The following is a 27,637-nucleotide window of genomic DNA, read 5'->3' on the forward strand; positions in this document are numbered from 1 at the left end:
GTAGGGTCTCCATTCCCATGGCGTCGTTTTCTAGGAAGATTTTATCCTCTTGCTTTTCTGTCTTCAGAAGGGTCCTCTCTGGGGTGTCTTTCTTTCTTTCTTTCTTTCTTTTTTTTTTTTTTTGAGATGGAGTTTCTCTCTTGTTGCCCAGGCTGGAGTGCAATGGCGCGATCTCCGCTCACTGCAGCCTCCACCTCCCTGGTTCAAGCAATTCTCCTACCTCAGCCTCCCAAGTAACTGGGATTACAGGCATGCACCACCATGCCCGGCTAATTTTTTCTATTTTTAGTACAGACGGGGTTTCACCATGTTGGTCAGGCTGGTCTCGAACTCCCGACCTCAGGTGATTCGCCCGCCTCGGCCTCCCAAAGTTCTGGGATTACAGGCGTGAGCCACCACTCCCGGCCTCTGTTTTTGTTTGTTTGTTTGTTTGTTTGTTTGTTTGTTTTTGAGACGGAGTCTCGGTCTGCTGCCCAGGCTGGAGTGCCGGGGTGCAATCTTGGCTCACTGCAGCCTCGACCTCCCAGGCTCAAGTGATCCTCCTGCCTCAGCCTCCCAAGTATCGGACTGCAGGTGCATACTGCCATGCGCCATTAATTTTTTATTTATTTATTTTTTGGTAGAGATGGGGTCTCACTATGTTGCCTAAGCTGGTCTTGAACTCCTGAGTTGAAGTGTGATCTTTCCTCCTGCCTCGTCCTCCCAAAGTGCTGGGATTCCAGGTGTGAGCCACCATGCCGGGCCCCTCTAATTTTTTTTTTTTAATTTTTTTTTTTTGAGATGGAGTCTTGCTCTGTCACCCAGGCTGGAGTGCAGTGGCGAGATCTTGGCTCACTGCAACCCCTTCCTCCTGAGTTCAAGCAATTCTCCTGCCTCAGCCTCCCAAGTAGCTGGGATTACAGGCACCCACAACCACACCCGGCTAATCTTTATATTTTTAGTAGAGACCGTGTTTCACCATGTTGGCCAGTCTGGTCTCAAACACCTGACCTCAGGTGATCCACCCACCTCGGCCTCCCAAAGTGCTGGGATGACAGGTGTGAGCCACCGCTCCCGGCCGCCTGTAGGAGTTTTAAAAGCAGTATAACGTTAGGATTAAGAGGTCAGATTCAGGCATTGGAGAGACCTGGGTTCAGATCCCAGCCCTGCCCGTGTCTAGCTCTGTGTGCTGTGTAACCTGGGGCACATCACTTAACTTCTCTAAGCCTCAGTTTCTTCATCTCCACAATGGGGGTGATGTGAATAATAATTGTTCTTTGGGAGCTACGGGAGGAGGAAGGGTAGGATGTGCGTGAAGCGACCGTCTGGCCCATGCGACATACCCGGGAAACGGGAGGTCACTGTCATCCATGTCTTTATAACATTCCTGTCTCTGACCAGGCGCGGTGACTCACGCCTGTGATCCCAGCACTTCGGGAGGCCGAGGCAGGCGGACCATCCCGGCTAACACAGTGAAACCCCGTCTCTACTAAAAATACAAAAGAAATAGCCGGGCATGGCGGCGGGCGCCTGTAGTCCCAGCTACTCAGGAGGCTGAGGCAGGAGAATGGCGTGAACCCAGGAGGCGGAGCTTGCAGTGAGCTGAGATGGCGCCACTGCACTCCAGCCTGGGTGACAGAGCGAGACTCCGTCTCAAAAAAAAAAAAAAAAAAAAATTCCTGTCTCTTTCTGGCACTCTCGGACGCATCTAGTTGTGACATTTCAGGTGCTAAGGCCCCTCCCTTCCACAGTGTGGGCTCCCAGAGCAGGAACATTCCTAAAGGGTCTCCATCCCTCAGGGGACCTGTCTCAGTATTTATGAGGTTCTTTTTTTGTTTGTTTGTTGTTTTTGTTTTGAGATGGAGTCTTGCTTGTTTTGAGAGATCACGCCAGTGCATGCCAGCCTGGGCAACAGAGCGAGACTATCTCTCAAAAAAAAAAAAAAAAAGTCACTTCTGTTTCGTATTTTTTTTGAGACGGAGTTTCGCTCTTATCACCCAGGCTGGAGTGCAGTGGTGCAATCTCAGCTCCACCTCCTGGGTTCAAGTGATTCTCTTGCCTCAGCCTCCCGAGTAGCTGGGACTACAGGCGCGCACCACCACAACCAGCTAATTTTTGTATTTTTAGTAGAGACGGGTTTCACTATGTTGGCCAGGCTGGTCTTGAACTCCTGACCTCAAGTGATCTGCCAACCTCAAGTGATCCGCCCGTCTCAGCCTACCAAAGTGCTGGGATTACAGGGGTGAGCCGCCGCACCCAGCCGTCACTTCTCATTAACTCTGTAATTGATGAGGCTGTCAGAATGTAAACTGCACACTAATTAAAGTGAAAGACCACCTCTGCGATGAGCCAAAGCAACCCTGAGAGGAAAAATTGTAGCTTTAAGGCTATTTATTAGGAGAGGAGAAAGGTGGAAAATAAAGAATCTAACTTTCAACTGAGAAAACTCAAAAAGAAAACATTTTAAGAGAGAGGAAATGTCAGAGTCCCTGGAGCTCAGTCTGACTTTTCTGCCCGGCTGCTCACTGGCAACCCCTTCCACTGGGGAAAGAGGTGATAGCAATGGGGGAGGACAGAGAGGAAGCCCCCACCAGCTTCTGCTCTGTGTTTGGGAATCGCAGAGCTAGCAGGGAATGTCAGAGGAGGTCTGTGCTCCTGCAGCTTCCACTTGATTACCTCAGGGGATGGCAAACTCACTCCCTCCTGAGGGTTTCTTTTTTTTTTTTTCTTTTTGAGACAGAGTCTTGCTCTGTCGCCCAGGCTGGAGTGCAGTGGCGCCATCTCAGCTCACTGCAAGTTCCGCTTCCCGGGTTCATGCCATTCTCCTGCCTCAGCCTCCCGAGTAGCTGGGACTACGGGCACCCACTACCACGCCCGGCTAATTTTTTCTATTTTTAGTAGAGACGGGGTTTCACTGTGTTAGCCAGGATGGTCTCGATCTCCTGACCTCGTGATCCGCCCATCTCGGCCTCCCAAAGTGCTGGGATTACAGGCGTGAGCCACCGCGCCCGGCCCCCTCCTGAGGGTTTCATCCTCAGTGTAAAGCCCTCCTGTGTGCTGGCCCTACTTGAGGCCCTGGGGACACAGAGATGATCCAACCCACTCTTGTCCCTACCTTCCAGGGGCTAACAGCCTAGTGAGGGAGATGGGTTTTTATCCAGGTGACTACAGCCCAGAGGAGGAGGCACAGAAGACAGTCAGGGGGAACAAGAGGACCCTGATAGAACTTGGAAGAAAAGGGAGGACCTCCCCGAGGAGGAGAATCAGGCTGACAGAGCAGTGAGGACCTCGGGCAACTGGCTTCTCTGCTTCTCCAGCTGTGTGACATTTGGCAGGTTCCTTAACCTCTCTGCCCCCCAATTTCCTCTGCTATACGATCAGGTTGCTGGCCGGGCGCAGTGGCTTACAACTGTAATCCTAGCAATATGGCAAGACCACATCTCTACTTAAAAAAAAAAAAAATTCACATCCATAGTGGCGTACACCTGTAGTCTCAGCTTCTTGGGAGGCTGAGGTGGGAGGATTGCTTAAGACGGGAGGTCAGAGCTGCCCTGAGCTATGATCATGCCACTGCACTCCATCCGGGGCAACAGAGAAAGACCCTGTCTCAAAAAAAAAAAAAAAAAAAGGCTCACCTGTAATCCCAGCACTTTGGGAGGCCAAGGCGGGTGGATCACCTGAGGTCAGGAGTTCGAGACCAGCCTGGCCAACAGGGGGAAACCCCATCATTACTAAAAACACAAAATTAGCCGGGTGTGGTGGTGGGCACCTGTAATCCCAGCTACTCGGGAGGCTGAGGCAGGAGAATCACTTGATCTCAGGAGGTGGAGGGTGCAGTGAGCCGAGATTGTGCCATTACACCCCAGCCTGGGCAACAAGAGCGAAACTCCATCTCAAAAAACTCTGCCTTGATATCCCAGTGAAGAGAAAACACTGGAAGAATTTTTTTTTTTTTTTTGGTCAGAGTCTCGCTCTGGGACTACAGGCGCCCACCACCACGCCCGGCTAATTTTTTGTAGTTTTAGTAGAGACGGGGTTTCACCGTGTTAGCCAGGATGGTCTCGATCTCCTGACCTGGTGATCCGCCCACCTCAGCCTCCCAAAGTGCTGGGATTACAGGCGTGAGCCACCGTGCCCGGCCAAACACCGGAACAATTTTAACACCCGTGGCCCAGGGCTGGACTTTACGTAAAGCACGCACTTGGGGCGTGAGAGCTGGGTTTATTATTAATTCGCGGTTAAGCTACAACCGGGATGATTTAAGTGGATTTATCCTCAGGGAAGATGATGGGGGGGCATTCCCAGCAGGGAGAATCGTGGTTTGAGGAGTTGCACTGTGGATGTTTGGGGCCAGACCATCCTCTGGGGCGGGGCTGTCTTGGGCACTGTTGGGTGCTGTGCAGAGTTCATGGCCTCCACCCACTCCGTGTCAGGAGCACCCCCCAGTGGTGACAACCGTAAATGTCCCCAGACCTGGCCAAATGTCTCTTGCGGGCAGAATCTCCCCTATAATATAGCCAGCGGCATATGCAAAGCACCTAAACGGAGGGGGGAGAAGGTGCGTGACCCCTGGTCTGGGCCACTCTTTTTTTTTTTTTTTTTTTTGAGACGGAATCTCTCTCTGTCACCCAGGCTGGGGTGCAATGCGCGATCTTGACTCACTGCAAGCTCTGCCTCCCAGGTTCAAGCGATTCTCGTGCCTCAGCCTCCCGAATAGCTGGGATTACAGGTGCCCGCCACCACGGCTGGCTAATTTTTGTATTTTTAGCGGAGGCGGGTTTTCACCATGTTGGCCAGTCTGGTCTGGAACTCCTGACCTCAGGAGTTCCACCACACCCGGCTAATTTTGTGTTTTTAGTAATGATGGGGTTTCACCCTGTTGGCCAGGCTGGTCTTGAACTCCTGACCTCAGGTGATCCACCCGCCTTGGCCTCCCAAAGTGCTGGGATTACAGGCGTGAGCCACTGCGCCCAGCCTTTTTTGTTTTGTTTTGTTTTGTTTTTCCCAAATAGTGACTTGCTCTGTCACCCAGGATGGAGTGCAGTGGTGCGATCACCGCCCACTGGGCTCATGCCATCCTCCTTCCTCAGCCTCCCAAGTAGCTGGGACTATGGGCACTTGGCAACACACCTGGTTATTTTTTGTACTTTTTGTAGAGACAGAGTTCCCTGTGTTGCCCAGGCTGGTCTTAAACTCCTGGGCTCAAGCGATCCTCCTGCCTCTGCTTCCCACAGTGTTGGGATGGCAGGTGTAAGCCACCACACCCGGCTGGCTGCTTTTTCTCTATGTCCCTTCCCAACATTTTAGTCCCAGACAGCCCTGCGGAGGTGCCTGGCAGGCACCTCATTTTGCAGAGGGAAACCCTGAGGCTCAAAGAGGTGACATCACCTGCTCCAGGTCACCCCAGCGGCAAGTGGGTGCACAGGGACACGGAACCACGTGGCCGTTCCCAGCGGCCCCACTCAGGGTACCTCGCTCTCTTTGTTTTATGGGGCATCTGTGACGTCCTAAGCCAGGTTATTTCCCCTCCCCGGCAACACTCTGTGAGATCAGGGCTGCCCCTGGCCATCAGTTGACAAGTGGGGAAACTGAGGCCCAAAGGTCCCACAGCAAGGAAGGGGCAGAGCCCCGAGCTTATGCCCAGTGCTTCCTGGGCCTCTCCCCATCGCCGTGGCCTGCATCAGTAAACATTTCGCAGCCTCTGAAGTCCCAAGGGGGACGCCTCGGAACAGGCCTGGCCCCTGGGCTGGAGTGGGGTTCCTGAGGTTCCCAGTGGGGCCCAGCTGTAACCTCATTGGTGGACCGAGGCAAGGGCCAGAGGGGCCAGGGCCACGGGGAGGGCCAGGCTTATTGTTGCAGCCTGCAAAGCTGTCCCAAGCTGGGTGCCTCCGCAGAGGGAGGACGCAAAACAGGAACCCAGGCAGGCAGGGTCTCTCCCGAAGGTGCCCTTGGCCCCTGGCCACCACCCTGGGATGCTCCTCCTCCTCTGCATCCTCCCCCCCACTTCCCCGCCCTTTCCAGCTTCCTGTCTAGACAGCCCCCAATTAGCCACTCATTAAGGGGGTTAAGCTGATTAGAGCAGCTCTCCCTTCCTCTGGCGGCCTCGGGGCCTTTTCTCCCGGGTAGTGCTCAGCCAGTCCCCAACCCTGAGGCTCACAGAGGCCTGGGGGGATCATGCCAGCCCCATGCCAGGCAAGACCCCCACCCCACACCTCCAGGCCCCACATTCCAGCCTCTAGGCTTTGCCCGCTTGGGGCCTGGGTCAGGCCCTTTCTCCTGGCCGCCTCCTCCCGAGGCCTCCCTGCTTATGCGGCTGCGTGGGGTGGAGGGAAGGTGCCTTCGAGCAGCCCCCACTGTGCTTTGTTTTTGCTGCTTGTGTAGCTCCCCCTTGAAGGCGACAAAGGTCCCGTCCACAGGCGGTTATTACACAGGGCGGGGCAGGCAGCCCCCATCCATTCCTCTCCTCTGTCACCCCGGGCTTCCCATCCTTTTTTTTTTTTTTTTTTGAGTCAGAATCTCGCTCTGTTGCCCAGGCTGGAGTGCAGTGGCATGATGTCGGCTCACTGAAGCCTCTGCCTTCCAGATTCAAGCAGTTCTTCTGCCTCAGCCTTGCAAATAGCTGGGACTGGGACTACAGGCGCCTGCCACCATGCCCAGCTAATTTGTGTATTTTTAGTAGAGATGGAGTTTCACCATGTTGGCCAGGCTGGTCTCAAACTCCTGACCTCAGGTGATCTGCCCGCCTCGGCCTCCCACAGTGCTAGGATGACAGGCGTGAGCCACCGAGCCCGGCCCGCCCATCCCTTTTTTTAACCCCAGGGTGGAGGCTAGTGCAGCGTGGCCTGGGGAGGGACAGAGTTGGGTTCCAACTCCACCTCCACCCCCCCTTGGCTCTGTGGCCTTAGCTGAGTGACTTCCCCCATCAGGCCTCAGCCTCCACATCTGTGAAATGGGCGCAGCTCCTGTAAGCTCTGCACGGGGCAGCTGTGAGGACCACATTAAGAGAGGAGGCTAGTGCCTTCACAGAAGGTCCTCCCCCAGGGCGATGCTGCCCCACCCCCAGAGACACTGGCCGGTGTCTAGGGACATCTGTGGTTGTCACAACTGGGAGAGCTCTTGACATGGAGTGGGTCGAGGCCAGGGATGCTGCTCAGCACCCTGCAGTGCCCAGGACAGCCCCTCCCCAGGGAACGAGCCAGCCCCAATGTCTACAGTGCTGAGGCTGAGAAACCTGTATTAATTATGTAGAAAAAAATTGAGGCTGGGTGTGGTGGCTCACACCTGTAATCCCAGCACTTTGGGAGGCCAAGGCTGGAGGATCGCTTGAGCCTAGTAGTTTGATAACATAGGGAAACCCTGTCTCTACAAAAAAATACCAAATTAGCTGCATGTGGTGGCGTGTGCCTGTAGTCCCAGCTACTCAAGAGGCTGAAGTTGGGAGGATCGCTTGAGCCCAGGAGGTCAAGGCTGCAGTAAGCTATGATTGCACCACTGCACTCCAGTCTGGGCAACAGAGTGAGACCCTATCTCAAAAAAAAAAAAGAAAAATAAAAAAGTCTGCCCCCTGCTCACAACGGAATAAACTCCTAGTGTGGCAGACGGTGTGTAAACCAGGGGGACCCCCAGCTCCTGGGACTCACCTCCTCTCTCCCTCCCCACTCAAGGTGTGGATTTCAATGTGTGCAGCCTCCTGGGACCTCTGCAGGGCAGAGGATCATGGGACGCAGAGGATCATGGGACGCAGAGTCTCTTGGGGGTCCATGGAATCCTCTAAGACAGGGGATTTTACCTAGGGGTGATCCTGACCCCAGAGGACACTGGGTGACATCTGGGGACATGTGTGGTTGTCACGAGTGCAGGGTGGTCCTGGCATGGATTGGGTCCAGGGACACCACTTAGCACCCTGCAGTGCTCAGGATGGCCCCACCCTAGAGAATGATCCGGTCCCAAATGTCCACAGGGCCCAGAGGAGACCTTGGTGCACTGTCAACGCCCAGTGGTCACTGCTGTCCTCATCAGATTCATGCCCTGCATCGGGGCCTCTGTCCACTCCACACACTCTGTGTAGGGCCCCTCCTGACCCCGGACCCTAGAGACCCAGCAAGAGTGGGCCTTGGCCCCTTGGGGGAGCTGGCATTTCAGTGGGAGATGGGCTTGTTGAGCAAACAAATGGCTGCTCCGACGGGGTGATGAGGGCCTTTTGTCAAATACAGAGAGGAGGTCAGATGGGCGTGTGTGACAAATGGCTGCTCCGACGGGGTGATGAAGGCCTTTTGTCAAATAGAGGAGGTCAGATGGGCGTGTGTGACAAATGGCTGCTCCGTCGGGGTGATGAGGGCCTTTTGTCAAATACAGAGAGGAGGTCAGATGGGCGTGTGTGTTAAACAGACAGGAGGAAGCTCTGATGGGGGAGCCCTCGGGCCTGCGTCCTCCTTACAGTCAATATTCTCAGATGGGGCATTCAGGATGCGGGGAGGGGCGTATGGATGTGTTCCCTGAGAGGAAAGGTGGCCACTGAGATGGGCGGGGGACGCACATGCCCGCTGGCTGAACAGGGAGGTCCCACAGGGGTCCCAGGCATGCCTGCTGAACAGACAGAGGATGCTTGGAGGCGGGGTGCAGTCAGTGTCTGTAGAGCCTGCCGGGAGCGTTCCGGCTTATTCTTTCTCGCAGTGCCTGAGCTGCACTCCCCCCTCCTTCCTGCCCTGCTCTGGCTGCCGCTGGCCCCATCTCAGGAAGCTCTAGCGGTGTCTGCAGGGATGTGGCGGCCGGGGGTGGAGTCTGACCCAGACTATTTCCATCCAGGACAAGCTGTTCTAGGAAATCCTCCTAAATGAGCATCTGACAACCCTAACCTCGTTCCCGCCGTGGCCCTGCGCCTGCAGGGAGCTGCCAGCCCCTGCACACACACACACACACGCTTGCACACACACATGCATGTTCATACATATATGCACGCACATGTGCACAGGCGTGCACACACGTATGCATGCATGCTTGCAGATGTGTACGTGTGCGTGCAAGCACACATACATAGACATGAACATGCATGCGCAGGCATACACATACATGCATATATTCACGTGCACACGCATGTGCGCATTCACACACAGCCACGTGCACAGGCATACACATATACACAGATATGAACGTGCATGTACAAGCATACATATGCAGGCGTGCACACGTGCACATATGCTCACATGCGTACACACATGCACAGACATGCACACATGCATGCAGCTTTGCACATGCGTGCAGGCATACACACATACATGCACGCACACACATGCAGGTATTCACATGCACACACACATGTGCACAGGCATACACATGCACACACACGTGCCGACAAGACCAGCCTGGCCTCCCCAGCTCCAGGCCACCCTCATTCCTGCCACATCCTCCTGCCCTGGAAAAGCCCGGGCCTGGCTGCTGGGGCCCAGCTTGGTCACAGACTTCATGGCATCCCACTGGGCAGTAGGGCCTCTCTGGGTGGCTCAGCCTTGATGTCCGAGGCCTCAAGAGTGTTCCCCTGTGAGTGTTCACAGGCTGGGCATGAGTGGAGGTGTCATCCTTCCTGCCCCCCATGTGGGTGTCCTGGGTGCCCGCCTCCTCCAGAGCCGGGTGTTCCCGGGTCCCTGGGAACTGCTGACATGCTTCTGGGGTGTGTCCCAGTGACACCTTCACTCCTCACAGCATGGTGTGTGCAGGGCCATGGGGACAGCTGGTTCCATAACCACAAAAGCAGATGAAGAGCTGCATGTCCCCCCACAGCTGGGTCCTGGATCTGGGCTCCCCCTGGGCTGCAGCCATCAGAGAGGACGGAAGTTCCCTGAGTGGTAACCCCATTCAGGGAAGGATGCAGCGATGCTGGGAGGATGGAGGAGGTGGGGACAGGACTGGGGAGGGCCTGTGCCACACAGATGCCTGCAGGTGCCTATGGAACCACCAGCAGGAGACCCAAGACACGGTGACATCCTCACCGTTTCTCATCAGGGCATCACCTGGGGACAGCAGGTCACATCTGGGGACATCCGTGGTTGTCCCCACTGAGGGGCGCTCCTGGCACGGAGTGGGTGGAGGCCAGGGATGCTGCTCAGTGCCCTGCAGTGCCCAGGACAGCTCCCTACAGAGACCGATCTGGCCCCCACATCAGCAGTGCTGAGACTGAGAAATCCTGCGTGAATTATTTGGAAAATATTGAGTTATGTCACTGCTCACACCAGACACCAGAAGAAGCTCCTGACAGGGCAGATGGTAGAAACCAGGGGGACCCCAGCTCCTGGGATTCACCTCCTCTCTCCCTCCTCACTCCGTGTGGATTTCAGTGTGTGCAGCCTCCTGGGACCACAGCAGGGCAGAGGATCATGGGACATAGTCTCATGGAGGGTCCATGGGATCCCCTAACCCAGAGGGTCTCACCCACACGTGATTCTTGCCCAGGGTACTTTTGGTGATGTCTGGGGACATCTGTGGCTGTTACAACCGGGGGTGCCCCTGGCATGAAGTGGGTGGTGGCCAGGGACTCTGCTCAGCACCCTGCAGTGCCCAGGAGGGCCCCGCCCCAGAGAACGATCCAGCCCCAGTGTCCACAATGCCCATCTGAGAGACCCTGGAGGTAAGGAACTCCAAGGGCCAGGTCGAAGGGAAGCTAAACTCATCACCCTGTTTGGATGGTCTCAGTAGATATGTTTTACCTTAAAAGAAATGTAAAAATCCTTTCTAAAAATGTGGCTCCCCAGGGCACGCCTCCCTGAGATTCCATTTCCAGGGATAGGGTAGGGCCCAGGACACTGCATTTCTCAGGCAAGATGTGATCCTTAGCCCTCACTTGAAAAAACTTCCCTGGGGCCAGGCACTGTGGCTCACGCCTGTAATCCCAGCACTTTGAGAGACCAAGGCAAGAGGATCCCTTGAGCCCAGGAGTTTGAGACCAGCCTGGGCAACATAGCAAGACCCCATCTCTAAAAAAAAATTGCCTGGACATGATGGTGCATGCCTGTGGTCCCACCTACCTGGGAGGCTGAGGTGGGAGGATCACTTAAGCCCAGGAGGTTGAGGCTGCAGTGAGCCATGATCGTGCCTATGCACTCTAGCCTGGGTAACAAATAAGTCGGCCGGGCGCAGTGGTTCATGCCTATAATCCCAGCACTTTGGGAGGCCGAGATGGGTGGGTCCACCTGAGGCCAGGAGTTTGAGACCAGCCTGGCCAACATGGTGAAACCCCATCTCTACTAAAAATACAAAAATGACCCGGGCGTGGTGGTGGGCGCCTGTAATCCCAGCTACTCGGGAGGCTGAGGCAGTAGAATCGCTTGAACCTGGGAGGCGGAGGTTGCAGTGAACCGAGATCACGCCATTGCACTCCAGCCTGGGCGACAGAGGGAGACTCTATCTCAAAAAAAAAAAAAAAAAAAAAAAAAGACACAGCCCCAGAAGGCCAGGCATTTCGGCTCCAGAGCTGGGACTCCACCCCAGCCTCCTGGAAATACCCAAAATGGCCCTCTTTGGGGCTCTGCGTTCCCACTTCATTTTGAAGACAGGGTGAAAGTGTCAGGGGGCACCGTGTCATCTCCCCACTCACCCCAAATAGCAGCAGCAGCGGCTCCTGCAGTAGCTAACATTCTTCCAGCTGGGTGGCTGACGTTCCCTCGGAAAGCAGGGCTGAAGGCATCCTCAGAGAATGCCCCGATGCCCAGGGATCTGGGACGGCCATGGGCTTCACCTGCACAGGCACCCCTGGCCCAATCCTCACAGCTGCCACTCCCACACTGCTCCCGATGGAAATTCCAGAGCTTTACGGAATCCCCTGTTTTATGAAAAGGGGTGGACGTGGCAGCTCACCCCGGGTCGCACAGCCTCATGGCCAGCCGGGGTTTGAACCCTGGACCACCTGCTTCCCCCACACCCAGGGGCTTTCCAGGGGGTGCCTGGAGGGGGAGGGAAGCCGACGTTTGGTGGGTGAGCCTCCCTGAGTCCATCCATCAGTTTTTTGTTTGTTTGTTTGTTTGTTTACTTGCTTGTTTGTTTTTGAGACAGAGTTTCGCAGTTTCATTCTTGTTGCCTGGGCTGGAGTGCAATGGCGTGATCTCGGCCCACTGCGATCTCTGCCTCCTGGGTTCAAGCGATCCCGCCTCAGCCTCCCGAGTAGCTGGGATTACAGACGCCCACCACCACACCCGGCTAATTTTTGTATTTTTAGTAGAGAGGAGGTTTCGCCATATTGACCAGGCTGGTCTCAAACTCCTCACCTCAGGTGATACACTCGCCTCAGCCTCCCAAAGTGCTGGGATTACAGGCGTGAGCCCCTGCACCCGACTATCCGTTTTTTGTGTTTGTGATGGAGTCTTGCTCTGTAGCCCTGGCTGGAGTGTAGTGGTGTGATCTCAGCTCACTGCAACCTCCGCCTCCCAGGTTCAAGCAATTCTCCTGCCTCAGCCTCCCAAGTAGCTGGGATTACAGGCACCTGCCACCACACCCAACTAATTTTTGTATTTTTAGTGGAGACAGGGTTTCACCATGTTGGCCAGGCTGGTCTTGAACTCCTGGCCTCAAGTGATCTGCCCACCTCAGCCTCCCAAAGCACTGGGATTACAGGCGTGAGTCACCGTGCCCGGCCTCCGTCTGTTTCTTCATTCGTTGATTCACTGAGGAAGGTGTGAGGGGCTGAGCTGCTGAGTTGGGGGCTGTCGGGGCTTTTGTCCCAGGCAGCCTGGGAGGTAGTGAGGCCCCTGTCTGCAGAGTGATGCCAGCAAGTCACTGCAGAGGGTGGATGCACCTCATTTTCAGCCCCAGGGAGGCTCCGTTCCTTCCTCCCGTGTGGATGAGGGAAGGCAGAGCTGAGCTGGGGCTTGTCTGTGCGCCCTTAGCCCGTCAGGGTCTAACTGGGCTTCGGATCTGACTGTCTCTGCCCTCCCTGCCGCCTTCTCTAGGGCTCGGGTGACTCCTAGGTGATGGGGCAGCCCTGAGCCTTCCCATTTCTCTGGAAGGAGAGTAGGCAAGGGCCAGGAGCGAGGCCCAGGGGCACGTGTTGATACCCAGCTCTCCATCCCCCGGCTGTGCCGCCCTGGCCAGCCCCTTCTCTGCTCTGAGCCTCCGTTTACTCCTCTGTGTAATGGGCTCACAGCCTCTCCCGCTCAGGATTCTGGGGGAAGAGGAGGCGGGGTGATGAGGCTTCCTATCCCTTCGGAGGCTGGCTTTGGGGAAGGTCCAGGGCTCCTGGGGTGTGACCAGCCTGTGACTCTCTCGTCCCATCCCCTCCACAGGCATCTCATCCCCGGTGAAGAAGACAGAGATGGACAAGTCACCATTCAACAGCCCGTCCCCCCAGGACTCTCCCCGCCTCTCCAGCTTCACCCAGCACCACCGGCCTGTCATCGCCGTGCACAGCGGTAAGCGCCACGGGCCCCTGGCGGGGAGGGGCGGCGGGCCCTCCGATCAGGCCTCTCACAGCCGGGGAAGTCCCACTAGATGTCTGACCATGAGTCCTATTGCTGTAGCCTTCTAGGTGGGCAAAAAACCATAGAGGTGCCGTAGTGGAGAGCGCCCAGGGCCTTGTTCCAGCCCGGCTGAGAGGTTGGACTCAGTCCCTTTGGGCCTCAGTTTCCCCCCTGTGTAACAAAAGGCTGCAACCTAACTTCACCTCACTCCCCTCACCCCCGTCTCAATCTAATCCCCCCATTCCAACCCCAGACACTGATGGACAGGCAGGATTAGAAGCTGCCAATGAGGCCAGGCACAGTGGCTCACACCTGTAATCCCGGCACTTTGGGAGGCTGAGGCGGGTGGATCATCTGAGGTCAGGAGTTTGAGACCAGCCTGGCCAACATGGTGAAACCCCATCTCTACTAAAAATACAAAAATTAGCCAGGCGTGGTGGCACACACCTGTAGTCCCAGCTACTGGGGAGGCTGAGGCAGGAGAATTGCTTGAACCCGGGAGGTAGAAGTTGCAGTGAGCAGAGATCACACCACTGCACTCCAGCCTGGGCAACAGAGTAAGATTCCATCTCAAAAAAAAAAAGCTAGGCTTGGTGGCTCATGCCTGTAATTCTAGCACTTTGAGAGGCAGAGGCAGGCAGATCACAAGGTCAGGAGTTCAAGACCAGCCTGGCCAACATGGTGAAAACCCTTGTCTACTAAAAATACAAAAATTAGCCGAGTGTGGTGGTATGCGCCTGTAGTCCCAGCTACTTGGGAGGCTGAGGCAGGAGAATCGCTTGAACCTGGGAGGCAGAGGTTGCAGTGAGCCGAGTTCACGCCATTGCACTCCAGCCTGGGCGACAGAGCAAGACCCTGTCTCAAAAAAAAGGCCAAGTGCAGTGGCTCACGCCTGTAATCCCAGCACTTTGGGAGTTCAAGGCGGGCAGATTACGAGGTCAGGAGATTGAGACCATCCTGGCTAACATGGTGAAACCCCGTCTCTACTAAAAATACAAAAAATTATCCGGGCATGGTGGCAGGCGCCTGTAGTCCCAGCTACTTGGGAGGCTGAGGCAGGAGAATGGCGTGAACCCGGGAGGCAGAGCTTGTAGTGAGCCAAGATCGTGCCAGTGCACTCCAGCCTAGGCGACAGAGCGAGACTCCATTTCAAAAAAAAAAAAAAGAGAGACATCTCCATCTCGGCCAGGCACAGTGGTTCACGCCTGTAATCCCAGCACTTTGGGAGGCCGAGGCGGGTGGATCACCTGAGGTCAGGAGTTCAAGACCAGCCTGGACAACATGGTGAAACCTCGTTTCTACTAAAATACAAAAATTAGCTCGGTGTGGTGATGCGTGCCTGTGATCCCAGCTACTCAGGAGGCTGAGGCACAAGAATTTCTTGAACCCGGGAGGCAGAGGCTGCAGTGAGCCGAGATTGTGCCATTGCACTCCAGCCTGGGCAACAGAGCAAGACTCCATCTCAAAAAAAAACAAAACAAAACAAACAAAAAATCACCTCCCATGGTTGCCATTGGGATTAAGAGGGGTGAATTGTAGGAAGCCTCAAATATTGCTTACCACCCCATGTTCTAGTGATCAACTATTTAGTTCTTTACACAGTCATGCACACAGAGAGGCAGTCCCAAATCAAAGCAGCCATTTGGGCCAGGGGTCGGCAAACGCTGGCCCCCTGGTTGCCTTTTCTTACGAATAAAGTTTTATTGGCAAACGGCCACGACCACGTCTTTGTATATGTCCCGTGGCAGCTCCCACCCTGTCTTGGCAGGGCTGAGTAATTACAGCAGAGACCACGTGGCCAAAAGCCAAAAATATTTACTATCTGGCCAGAGGCTGTGGAGACGGGGGAGTGACTGCTATAAATAGTGAAAATACTAAAAATCACTGAACTGTTTAGAAAGAGGAAAAGGCAGGCACCACAATAGAATATGACTCAGCCATGAAAACGCACGAGGCTCTGACGCAGGCCACCTTGAGGACGTCATGCTCAGTAAGAGAAGCCAGACAAAAAGGCCACACAGCATGTGATCTCATTTCTATGAAATGTCCAGGACAGGCCCAGCCACAGAGGCAGGAAGGGGATGTATGGGTGCTGGGGCTGGGGGAGGAGGTGAGGAGTGATGGCTGATGGAGATAGGATTTCTTTATGTGCTGGAATTAGGCCGGGCACAGTGGCTCATGCCTGCAATCCCAGCACTTTGGGAGGCTGAGGTGGGTGGATTGCTTGAGTCCAGGAGTTTGAGACCAGCTTGGGCAACATGATGAAACCTCATCTCTACTAAAAATACAAAAAATTAACCAGGCGTGGTGGCACACGCTGGCAGTCCGTGCTACTCAGGCCAAGGCAGGAGGATCACCTGAGGTCAGGAGGTCGAGGCTGCAGTGAGCCATGATCATGCCCCTGCACCCCAGCCTGGGTGACAAAGCGAGATTCTATCTCTTAAAAAAAAAAAAAAATCACTATTCAGCCATTTGCAGAAAGAGCTTGACAACCCTAGATTTATAGTGTAGACTGTGGGGCCAGATGGGCTGTGTTCAAATTCCGGGTCTGCCACCTGATGCCGTGTGGCCCCAGGCAGGTGACACATCCCCTGAAGGCCACCCTGTCATCCTCTGTTAAAAAAAAAAAAAAAAAAAAAAGATGGGGCCAGGTGCAGTGGCTCACGCCTGTAATCCCAGCTCTTTGGGAGGCCAAAGTGGGCGGATCGCCTGAGGTCAGGAGTTCAAGACCAGCCTGGCCAACATGGCGAAACCCCATCTCTACTAAAAATACAAAAGTTAGCCAGGCATGGCGGCGTGCACTTGTAATCCCAGCTACTCGGGAGGCTGAGGCAGAATTGCTTGAACCCAGGAGGTGGAGGTTGCAGTGAGCTGAGGTCATACCACTGCACTCCAGCCTGGGTGACTGTCTCAAAAAAAAAAAAAAAAAAAAAAAAGGCCGGGCTCAGTGGGTTATACCTATAATCCCCGCACTTTGGGAGGCCGAGGAGGGAGGATCGCTTGAGCCCAGGAGTTCGAGACCTGCCTGGGCAACATAGCAAGACCCCCACGTCTACAAAACTAAAAAATTAAATTAAAACACAAGGATAATATCACAGCCCCAGTGGGGTTGCCGTGGGAGTCGGGGAATTTGGGTGTAAATGTGGTCAGTGCTGCTGGGTTTTTTTGGTGGTTATTATTACTAAACGCACTGAGATGCCGGCAGGAGTCACACCCACAGACACACAGTCACACGGTCACAGAGCAGACCGGCTGGAGCCCCCAAGTAACCCCCGCTTCCCACTGTCTCCACAGGGATCGCCCGGAGCCCACACCCGTCCTCCGCTCTGCATTTCCCTACGACGTCCATCCTACCCCAGACGGCCTCCACCTACTTCCCCCACACGGCCATCCGCTACCCACCTCATCTCAACCCCCAGGACCCGCTCAAAGATCTTGTCTCGCTGGCGTGCGACCCAGCCAGCCAGCAACCTGGACCGGTGAGTTGGGCGGGGCGTGTTCAGGCCTCTCCTGGCGGCTCCAGGTGACCTCCCGGGGGCCACGTGCTCACACAAAGGCACAACCTCTGCTTAAAAGGGTCTTGAGGACTTGGCTCTGAAGTCCCCTCCTCTCGTGCTGGGAGGCAGCTGGATTGGGTCAGAATTGAGATGCTTTCGGATGTCAGGGTTTCAGACACATCATGTCGCACCCTGTGGGGTCTGGGTAGCACCCGTAGGTCCCAGCAACTGCGTGAGTCGTACTCATGTTAACACAAGGCAGGGAGGGACTGGGCATAGCGGCTCACGCCTGTGATCCCAGCGCTTTAGGAGGCCAAGGCGGGAGGATTGCGTAAGCCCAGAGTTCAAGACCAACCTGGGCGGCATAGCGTGACCCAGTTTCTACAGAAAAAATACTTCAAAATGAGCCAGGCATGGTGGCGGGCGCCTGTAGTCCCAGCTACTCAGGAGGCTGAGGTGGGAGGATCGCTTGAACCTGGGAGGTCGAGGCTGCTGTGAGCTGTGATTGTGCCACTGCACCCCAGCCTGGGTGACAGAACGAGACCCTGTCTCAAAAAGAAAAAAAAGGTTGGGGGGCGGGGGGCAGGAAGACATTGATTACCAAAAAACCACCAAACTCAGTTCGAGCAAGACAGCGTTTGCCAGACTCCACAGGAAGCTTTGGATGTTCAGAGCTTTTCGGACTTTGGAACCACGGGCCAGGCCGTGGATGATGGTGGATGATGGCGTGCTCGCAGTGAATTAGGAAAAACGCGGAGAACCTGCTGTTAGGAGGTGGTGGCACTGTTTGGAAGGAAATCAGTCGAGTTGGCGTGCAGGGGGTTTACAGAGGAGATGCAGTGAGCGTGGCCCCAGTAGTGCCGGGTTTTGAGTGACACCAGCAAGCGGGTGTCCCCAGGCCCCTCCACCTCCGGCCGTCCTCAGACCCACCAAACCCGCCATGGTCACACCCGCGCCCTGGCCCCCCAGCCTGCCACCCCGTCCGGGCCGTGCACAGAGCCGGGGGCGGCCGGCGCCAGCAGCCCGAGGTAGAGGGGGAGCCCACCCCTTAACCACGTGTCTCTCTGTTCCCCCAGTTAAATGGAAGTGGTCAGCTCAAAATGCCCAGCCACTGCCTTTCTGCTCAGATGCTGGCACCTCCGCCCCCGGGGCTGCCACGGCTGGCGCTCCCCCCTGCCACCAAACCCGCCACCACCTCCGAGGGAGGAGCCACGTCGCCGACCTCGCCTTGTAAGCACGCGGGAAGCGGTGCCCTGGTGGGGCGGATGTCCGCAGGGGGGCCTGTCCCCTCCCCAGCCCCACTGCCAGGTCAGAGGTCAGGCCCGACCCTGCGGGGCCTGGCGAGTTTGGTGGGTCTCCGGAAAACAGCCCAGGGGCCACGTGGTTGGGCCCATGTAGGGCTGAGGCAGCCTTAGGGGCTGGCTGGACCAAGCCACGGGCCAGGGTGAGAGTCCAGGGTCTGTCCCCTTCGCCGAGTCACCTGGGGGACCCCGGTGCCCGCCGTGGGCCGTCAGAAACCCTCACTGGAGTGTCAGGCAGCTGACAGTGGACACAGATCTCACAGTGGCGGCCCAAGGGCCAGACTCGACCCCCAGACTGGTCTTTTGTTTGTGGAGAAGGAGAATCGGTTGTTATCATTTTAAAATCAGGACGTTTTACATAAACATTTCCAGAGTTCTGGCTTCTTGGGGAGAAAGGAGCTACACCAGGCCCAGTTCCTTTGGGTGACCTGGGCTGGACCACACGTTTAGGTGGGACTCTCTTCGCCTGTCCACCTGACCCGGAAGCCCCTGGGTTGGCGGCTGCTGCACCTTCTAGATTTTTCCGCTCTCTGGATGTGGTTCTGGGTGGCCGCTGGATGGCCCCTCGGTCCCGGCATCCCTGTCCTGAGGTCCACCCCATTCGTCCGCAGTGGCTCTACCCCCAGACTCTCCCCACGACCCCCATGCAGGCTTGGGTGGGTCACCCATCCTCACAGGGCGCCAGACATCTCTGAACCCAGAGACCTCTCCCCATGGACTCCATCTGCCCCTCACCCCCCTTTTTGAGCATCTCTGTCCCTCAATCTCCAAATGAGACCCCCCCACCCCACCCAAGCAGTTGGTGGCCGCGGTTCCTTCTAGGTACCCTCAGCTCTTCTTCTCCCTGCCCCGGCGTTCCTCCCCCCGTCCCCACTGCATGCCAGAACCCGGGCTGCCTGCCCATAAAAACCGGCTTCTGATCACTGGCTGGAGGAGATCAGCCCCAAATCCACCCTGGGCTGGAATCCCACCTCTGCAGCTCTCTCACTGTGTGACCTCAGGCAGGTGTCTTCCCCTCTCTGAGCCTCAGTTTTCTCAGCTGCAAAGTGGGTTTGCCTTGGTGCCCAATTCACAGGGCAGTGGGGGACAAGCTGGTGACATGGGTCAGGGAGGCAGAGAGGACATTCCATGTGGCGCCTGATGCTGCGTGGTGTCAGGCAGCTGTGGTCATTCTTGCCAGCTGTCCCTGCATGCACATCTGTGAAATGGGAGCGTTGACTGCATAGGATCCAGTCAGGGCTCAGTGGCATCATGCCCAGAGCCTGGTATTCAGTAGACACTTAATAAATGCAGGATACTGCGTAGAATCCACTCAGGGCTCGATGGGATTATGCCCAGAGCCTGGCATACAGTAGACACTTAATAGATGCAGGATACTGCGTAGGATCCACTCAGGGCTCGGTGGGATTATGCCCAGTGCCTGCCATACAGTAGACACTTAATAGATGCAGGATACTGTGTAGAATCCACTCAGGGCTCGATGGGATTATGCCCAGAGCCTGGCATACAGTAGACACTTAATAGATGCAGGATACTGTGTAGTATCCACTCAGGGCTCGATGGGATTATGCCCAGTGCCTGGCATACAGTAGACACTTAATAGATGCAGGATACTGCGTAGGATCCACTCAGGGCTCGATGGGATTATGCCCAGTGCCTGGCATACAGTAGATACTTAATAGATGCAGGATACTGCATAGGATCCACTCAGGGCTCGGTGGGATTATGCCCAGAGCCTGGCATACAGTAGACACTTAATAGATGCAGGATACTGCGTAGGATCCACTCAGGGCTCGGTGGGATTATGCCCAGAGCCTGGCATACAGTAGACACTTAATAGATGCAGGATACTGTGTAAGATCCACTCAGGGCTCAGTGGGATTATGCCCAGAGCCTGGTATACAGTAGACACTTAATAGATGCAGGATGCTGCTTAGGATCCACTCAGGGCTCGATGGGATTATGCCCGGAGCCTGGCATACAGTAGACACTTAATAGATGCAGGATACTGCTTAGGATCCACTCAGGGCTCAGTGGGATTATGCCCAGAGCCTGGTATACAGTAGACACTTAATAGATGCAGGATACTGCGTAGGATCCACTCAGGGCTCGGTGGGATTATGCCCAGAGCCTGGTATACAGTAGACACTTAATAGATGCAGGATGCTGCTTAGTATCCACTCAGGGCTCGATGGGATTATGCCCGGAGCCTGGTATACAATAGACACTTAATAGATGCAGGATACTGCATAGGATCCACTCAGGGCTCGGTGGGATTATGCCCAGAGCCTGGCATACAGTAGACACTTAATAAATGCAGGATACTGCATAAGATCCACTCAGGGCTCAGTGGGATTATGCCCAGAGCCTGGTATACAATAGATACTTAATAGATGCAGGATACTGCTTAGGATCCACTCAGGGCTCAGTGGGATTATGCCCAGAGCCTGGTATACAATAGACACTTAATAGATGCAGGATACTGCTTAGTATCCACTCAGGGCTCAACGGGATTATGCCCAGTGCCTGGCATACAGTAGACACTTAATAAATGCAGGATAGGCATGGATTCCACCCCCCTTTCCCTGCACTGGGGCTCTTAACTGCAAATCTACTCCTACTTCTCCCCATAAGCCTCGCTGCCTCCAGCTGCCCCCAACCCCAGCCAGGACAACCTGGGGACCCTGCCTGTTGCAGCTTCTTCTCCCCCTACCTGGGTCCCGGCCTGTCTGAGGCCCCCATCTGTGCTGTAGCACCAGGCCGTGAGTTACTCACACGCCAACAAAATATGATCGCTGAGACTGAAATATAAATACGCACATCTGTATGTATGCACACACCCAGCCCTCCCTCTGCCCTCTCCGGGAGGAAGATTAATAAATAAAACGCCCTCAATAATTCACGCACCCCGCGCGGAGGCAGCCCTCAGTGGCAGGACCGGGTGGGCGCTGCACACCCTGAATAATTCACGGGCGGTTTTGTGAATTACAGAGCCATCCTGCCTTCCCTCTCAGCAGACACCCCGCCCACCTGGGCGATCTCAGCCGTGACCCCCGGGCCCCTCGAGTCAGGATCCCCGCCTCCCAAGGACCTTGGGCCTTTCAGGGGGGCCCGGTTCAACTGGGGGGAGGGCGGCAGGCTCGGAGGCCCCAGGCACTGGGTGCAGAGGCCCGGCTGTGTGACGCCTGGCGGTGGCCACCCTCTCTGGGGCCAGGGCCGCCCCGGCTCCCACAACCCCTCGCTAACGGGCTCTCGGTCTCTCTCCTCCCTGCAGCCTACTCTCCGCCCGACACGTCCCCTGCAAACCGTTCCTTTGTGGGATTAGGACCAAGGGATCCTGCGGGCATTTATCAGGCACAGGTAGGGGCCGAGAGGCCGGCTGGTGGGGCGGGAGGGGCAGGGCAGAGGGGCCGGCCCGGGGGGCTCAGGGCGAAGAGGGCCTGCTGGGTCCCACGCCACACCCCCGGCACAGGGGCGCCAGCCTCCCACACCCCACCTGGGCCTCGAGCCCCCACCTGGCCTCTCCCTGAGGCCAAATTTCCCTCCACCTTGGTCCTGGGGGGATGGGGTGTGGCCCCAGACTCAGCCTGTGGGGTCCCCAGGGGCGTCTCTGGAGACCATCGTGGTACAGCTATGGGACCAGTGTCATTACCACCTGCTTCCCATGGTATAGATGGGAAAACTGAGGCCCAGAGAGACAAGGGGGTCTGCCCAGGGTCACACAGTGCATCACCCTCCCTCCTCCAGCCTCCATCCCCCATCCACGCCGAGGCCTAGAGGGACCACGGGGTGGCCGGGGGAAACTGAGGCAGCCCATGGCGGGGCGTGGGGCCTCCCAGGACAGCATCCAAGCCCCCACCCCAGGCTTCAGCCCACATCTAAGCCAGTGTGAGGAGTCGGGGCGGAGAGGCTTCATCAGCAGGACAGACAGGATGGGGCAGGGGCCAGAGTTCATGTTCACGTTGATGTTCATAGTCACGTACATGTTCAGACGGCTGCAGCTGAGTGAGCATGGCCGGGGTCCCACCACCCCTAGAAGGCAGGCAGGCAGGCAGGAGGTTGACAGAGGAGGCTCAGAGAGGGGAAGTCAATTGCCTGAGGCTGCACAGTAGTCTAGGGAGTGGGGGCGTGGGGGGGCAGCCTTAGCCCCAGGCCCAGGTGTCCCTCACCCTCCACCCCCATAAGGGGCTCTGTGTAGGCCAGGAGTGTGTGAGCACATCTTCAGGTTATGGGTAAGCAGCTGGACCTTTGAGCCTCTGCTCTCTCCCCGGTTTGTGTTGGGGAGAGGGTTGGAGGATGTAGGAGTGGCTGCCACAGGCCCGGGAGGTCCAGACTCAGAGAGAAATGAGCTCTGGGCTACCCAGCGGCCACAGAACCGCAGAGCGTGGAGATGTGTGGGGTCCCCGGGGGCCGTGTTCAAATCTTCCAGCCACTGAGGGAGGTTTCCTGCTGCAGAGCCCACGGGCAAGGGTCACGGGGCCTCCCCGGGACCCTGCGGGGCTGTCCTGGCTGAGCGGACGGGGGCGGGGAGGGGACATGGCATTCCCCCTCCCTCCCTGTGCTGGGTGCCCAGGACGCCTGTAGGCGGTCCCTCCCTCTCTTCCCAGGCTCCACAAAACCAGCCGGAGGAGGAAGCAGGGATGGAGGCTGCTTCTCCTGAGTTCAGAGGAGACCCATGTGCTATGGATGGAGGGAATCCTGGGTCAGGGGCCAGGGCTCCAGCCCAGTGCTGGCTCACCCACTCTGAACCTCTGTCTCTTCCTCTGGCCTTGGGCACCCACACCAAGAGCCTTTGAAGGGCACTGGGGGACAGAAAGGGCACTGAAAGGTTCAGGCTTCCCCACACCCCGTAAATATTAAGTACCCTGCCTTGCACCCATAGAGCCCCGGAGAGGAGGGAGTAACTTGGTCAGGGTCCCCCAGCGAGCAGATGTCCAGGACTCCTCGCTTTGGGATTTGGGCCCCCTATGGCCAACCTCTCCCCCGCCTGGTGCTGATGGAGCCCGGCGTTACCTCTGCCACCCCCACCCCACATCTCTCCCTGCCCCTGCGGGAGGCTGGGAACGTCTTAAGTGGTTCAGAAACCAAAGCTAATAAAAGCTGCGGTGGGAGGAGGCCCATCCCGCTTAACCCTTCCCCAGCCTCTGCCTTGGACCAAACTCTCTGACCAGGCCCTCCTGCCAGGGCCCGGGACCCTTCTCTCAGACTGTGCTGGCTCCAGCCCCACCCCACCCAAGCCTGGGAGGGAAGGGAAACTGAGGCAGGCAAGGGTGGCACCTTTCTCAGCATCCCTATCTTGATTGGCTGGACTCCTCTGGGGACCCAGAAAGGGTTGGACCAGGGCTGGCAGAATGGGGTGTGGGGGGGCACTGGCAAGGGGCTCAGCATAGGCAATGGTGTGGGTCGGGGGAGGGGGAACCAGCTGGAATGTGAGAGATCTCCGGTGGCAGGGGCCAGACAGATGATGCGGGCTTTGCTCTGGGGTAGTGGGGAGCCATAGAAGGGTTTAGAGGGAGGGAGTGGACACCTGCCAGGCCTGGGAATCAGAACTTTCTGGAGCACAGAAAGGACGTGACACATTGTCAAGAGGCTCTCGGGAGCATGGGTTAGGGGGAAGGCGAGGTCCCCAAACTGGGCATCCAGGGAGCACAGGTCTGGGGAGGACCCCATTGCTGCTGCCCTGACTGGACTAAGAGCACCTGGGGTGAGGCCGGGCGCCGGCGCCTCCCTGCAGACCCCGGAGAGAGGGAGGGAAGAAGCAGTGAGACCCCGCTCTCCCCTCTCCCAGCTCCCGCTCAAAGGGCCCTGAGCTCGGAGGCCTCTCATTTCCGATTCTGGCCAGTCAGCACTTCTGCCTCCGCCTCCTCTATTCCTGGCGGATTCGCTTCCCTCTGCCCCCTCCTCCCCCAAAGCCTGGGTGGGCGCGCCTTTCCCTCTGCCTCTCCGGCTCCCGACACCCCCCAGTCCATGGACTCTCCCCCCATCAATATCCCTCCCCGTGATCTATGCTAATTGATCTCGCCCTGGTCAGTTACCCACCCATCGCCCCATGTCCGTCCCTATCAATCCCCCCACTGTGAGGCTGGGTGGCTCTGACGCCCTGGCCCCTCCCCTCTGTGATGTCCTCCACGCCCCTACATTTCTCCTGCACGGGAGCCCACGTAAGCAGCTGGGTAAACCGAGGGTGGGGGGCAAGGCGGGCATTGAGCCACATGCCCGGAGCCACACAGGCGGCTGCAGCCAGGCCAGCAGGATACCAGAGCCCAAACCTCACCCTTCACACCCACTGCCTCAGTCTCCCCTCAGCTGAGTGGGAGGATGTGGAGTTGAGGGTGCCCCCACCCCACCCCCGCCCCATTGCTGGGGCCACAGCCAGGCAGGAAGGGGAGGGGAGGGGAGGGAGGAGGGAGGAAGGGCTGAGGGGAGGCTGGTCCACCATGGGGAGGGTCACGCCCAGAGTCTGTCGGTTGCCAACAGAAACCAGACATGAGGTAATGGCCAAGATGAACTTGAACTTGGCTGGAGGTGGGGCGCTGGGAACCACTGTGGCGCCAGTTCCATGGGCTGGCCCAGTGGCTGCCTGGTTGGAGGGGCTCTGTTGAATGATTTGCTGCAGGGGTGGAGGGCGGCCCCGCCTCTAACCTCAGTTGGGGAGTGGAGGGGTCTCCCCAGTTCCAGAGGCACAGCCCTCCCCTCACAGTCCACCCTGGATGCTCCATCTGGGGTTGGAGTTTGCGTTTCCAGGGCAGGGGTCTGGACAGCGGCTTCTCTGCAGAGACTGAGGCCGGAGCTGTCCCCAAATGACGTGACCTTGGGTACAGCCCCATGCAGAACTCCCCTCCCTTAGCCTCGGTCTCCCGCCTCTGGGAGGTTGAGAGTCATCCTCAGCCCCGCTGTGCTTAGTGAGCTTCTGTGGGGCGAGGGGGGGGCCATCCGGGGGACCTGTGACAGGATGGGCCCTGGACGCCCAGGACAGTGCTCAGAAGATGCCAAGGGGATTCCTGAGAGGCAGGCGAGGGGGTTGGCCCTGGGCAGGAGCAGAAATGAGAGCCAGAGCCAGACAGGCCTGAGTTCAAGTTCCACCTCTGCCGCTTCCATGCTGGTGACCTCGGGCAAGTTCCTTGACTTCTCTGGGCCTCACTTTCTTCACACAAAACAGAGCAGTGGAGGGAGACCAACCCCCTCCTTCACGGGGATACTGGGGGCATCATTAAAGAGGAGAATTTTTTTTTTGGTTTTTTTGGGTTTTTTTTTGAGACAGAGTCTTATGCTGCCCAGGCTGGAGTGCAGTGGCACGATCTTGGCTGACTGCAACCTCCGCCCCCTGGATTCAGACGATTCTCCTGCCTCAGCCTCCCGAGTAGCTGGGATTACAGGCACGTGCCACCACACCTGGCTAATTTTTGTATTTTTTAGTAGAGACAGGGTTTCACCATGTTGGCCAGGCTGGTCTCAAACCCCTGACCTCAGGTGATCCACCCACCTTGGTCTCCCAAAGTACTGGGATTACAGGCATGAGCCACCGAGCTCAGCCTCTTGTTTACTTTTTAAAAACATTCTCAAGGCCATGTGCAGTGGCTCATGCCTGTAATCCCAGCACTTTGGGAGGCCAAAGCAAACGAATAAACTGAGGTCAGGAGTTTGAGACCAGCCTGGCCAACATGGAGAAACCCCGTTTCTACCAAAAATACAAAAATTAGCTGGGTGTGATGGCGCATGCGTGTAATCCTAGCTACTCGGGAGGCTGAGGCAAGAGAATCACTTGAACCCGGGAGGCAGAGGTTGCAGTGAGCCAAGATCGTGCCACTGCACTCCAGCCTGGTGACAAGAGCGTGACGCTGTCTCAAAAAATCAATAAAAAAACTCTTTATAAAGTGAACAAGGCAGCTGATGTGGTGGCTCATGTCTGTAATCCTAGCACTTTGGGAGGAAGAAGTTCAAGGCCAGCCTGGTCTACATGGCGAAACCCCACCTCTACAAAAAAAAAAAAAAAAAAAATTAGTCAGATGTGGTGGTACATACCTGTGGTCCCAGCTACTCGGGAGGCTGAGGTGGGAGGATCACTTGATCCCAGGAGATGGAGGCTGCAGTGAGCTATGATGGTACCACTGCACTCCAGTCTGGGCAACAGAGCAAGACCCTGTCTCAAAATAAAATAATAAATTGGCTGGCCACAGTGGTTCACGCCTGTAATCCCAGCACTTTGGGAGGCCAAGGTGGGCGGATCACTTGAGGCCAGGAATTCAAGACCAGCCCGGCCAACATGGCGAAACCCAGTCTCTACTAAGAATACAAAAATTAGCTGGGTGTGGTGGGGCGGGCCTGTAATCCCAGCTACTTGGGAGGCTAAGGCACAAGGATCACTTGAACCCAGGAAGCGGAGGTTGTAGAGAGCCAAGATCACACCACTGCATTCCAGCCTGGGCAACAGAGCAAGACTCTGTCTCATAAATAAATAATAAATAGAGAAGAAAATAATTTTTAAAATATAAAATAAAGGCCAGGCAGAGTGGCTCACGCCTGTAATCCCAGCACTTTGGGAGGCCGAGGTGGGCGGATCACGAGGTCAAGAGAGTGAGACCATCCTGGCCAACATGGTGAAACCCTGTCTATACTAAAAATATAAAAATTAGCTGAGTGTGGTGGCATGCGCCTGTAATCCCAGCTACTCGGGAGGCTGAGGCAGGAGAATCACTTGAACCTGGGAGGCAGAGGTTGCAATGAGCCGAGATCATGCCACTGCACTCCAGCCTGGCAACAGAGCGAGACTCCGTCTCAATAAATAAATAAATAATATAATATAATAAAGTAAGATTGAGTTCCAGACTGGGAGTGCTGGCTCACACCTGTAATTCCAGCACTTTGGGAGGCCGAGGAAGGTGGATCACTTGAGGTCAGGCGTTTGAGACCAGCCTGGCCAACATGGTGAAACCCCATCTCTACTAAAAATACAAAAATTATCCAGGCGTGGCGGTGGACGCCTGTAATCCCAGCTACTCGGGAGGCTGAGGTAGGAGAATTGCTTGAACCCAGGAGGCAGAGGTTGTAGTGAGCCAGTATCACGCCATTACACTCCAGCCTGGGCAACAAGAGCGAAACTCCATCTCAAAAAATAAAATAAAATAATAAATAAAATATAAAATACAGTTCCAGATAAACGGATCTTTTGTGTGTGTGTGTGTAAGTATATCCCCAATGTTGCGTGGGCTAGACTTATACTAAAAGAATTCTGTGTTAACCAGAACTCCAGTTTCACTGGGCATCCTGTACTGTGTCTGGAAGCCTTCCTCAGAGACAAAGTCACTTGCCATGGGTCACCCAGCAGGTTGTTAGAGCCTGGGATGGGGAAACTGAGGTCACAGGGTTGCAGGAGGTGGGGGGTGAGCGTGGGAAGAGGTAAACCATGTCTGCAGCAGAG

At 56.2% G+C, this 27,637-nt stretch overlaps 1 protein-coding gene across 8 annotated transcripts in view; it reads left to right on the plus strand.

The window, feature by feature from the left end:
• NFIC (nuclear factor I C) overlaps positions 1 to 27,637 on the plus strand; it is a 110,468-nt gene that overhangs the window by 76,309 nt on the left and 6,522 nt on the right. For 2 of the 8 annotated variants that reach the window (XM_031003861.3, XM_031003860.3), the window contains exons 7-10: positions 13,248 to 13,373; positions 16,716 to 16,900; positions 17,995 to 18,148; positions 21,494 to 21,579. In XM_031003861.3, coding sequence (XP_030859721.1) covers positions 13,248 to 13,373; positions 16,716 to 16,900; positions 17,995 to 18,148; positions 21,494 to 21,579 — 551 coding nt within the window. Of the gene's footprint in view, positions 1 to 13,247; positions 13,374 to 16,715; positions 16,901 to 17,994; positions 18,583 to 21,493; positions 21,580 to 27,637 lie in introns of those variants that run through there. The other 6 variants (XM_055371261.2, XM_055371260.2, XM_031003863.3 and 3 more) reach the window with 3 other exon arrangements.

The sequence above is a fragment of the Gorilla gorilla genome, chromosome 20, assembly GCF_029281585.2.
Source record: "Gorilla gorilla gorilla isolate KB3781 chromosome 20, NHGRI_mGorGor1-v2.1_pri, whole genome shotgun sequence".
Lineage (NCBI taxonomy): Eukaryota > Metazoa > Chordata > Mammalia > Primates > Hominidae > Gorilla > Gorilla gorilla.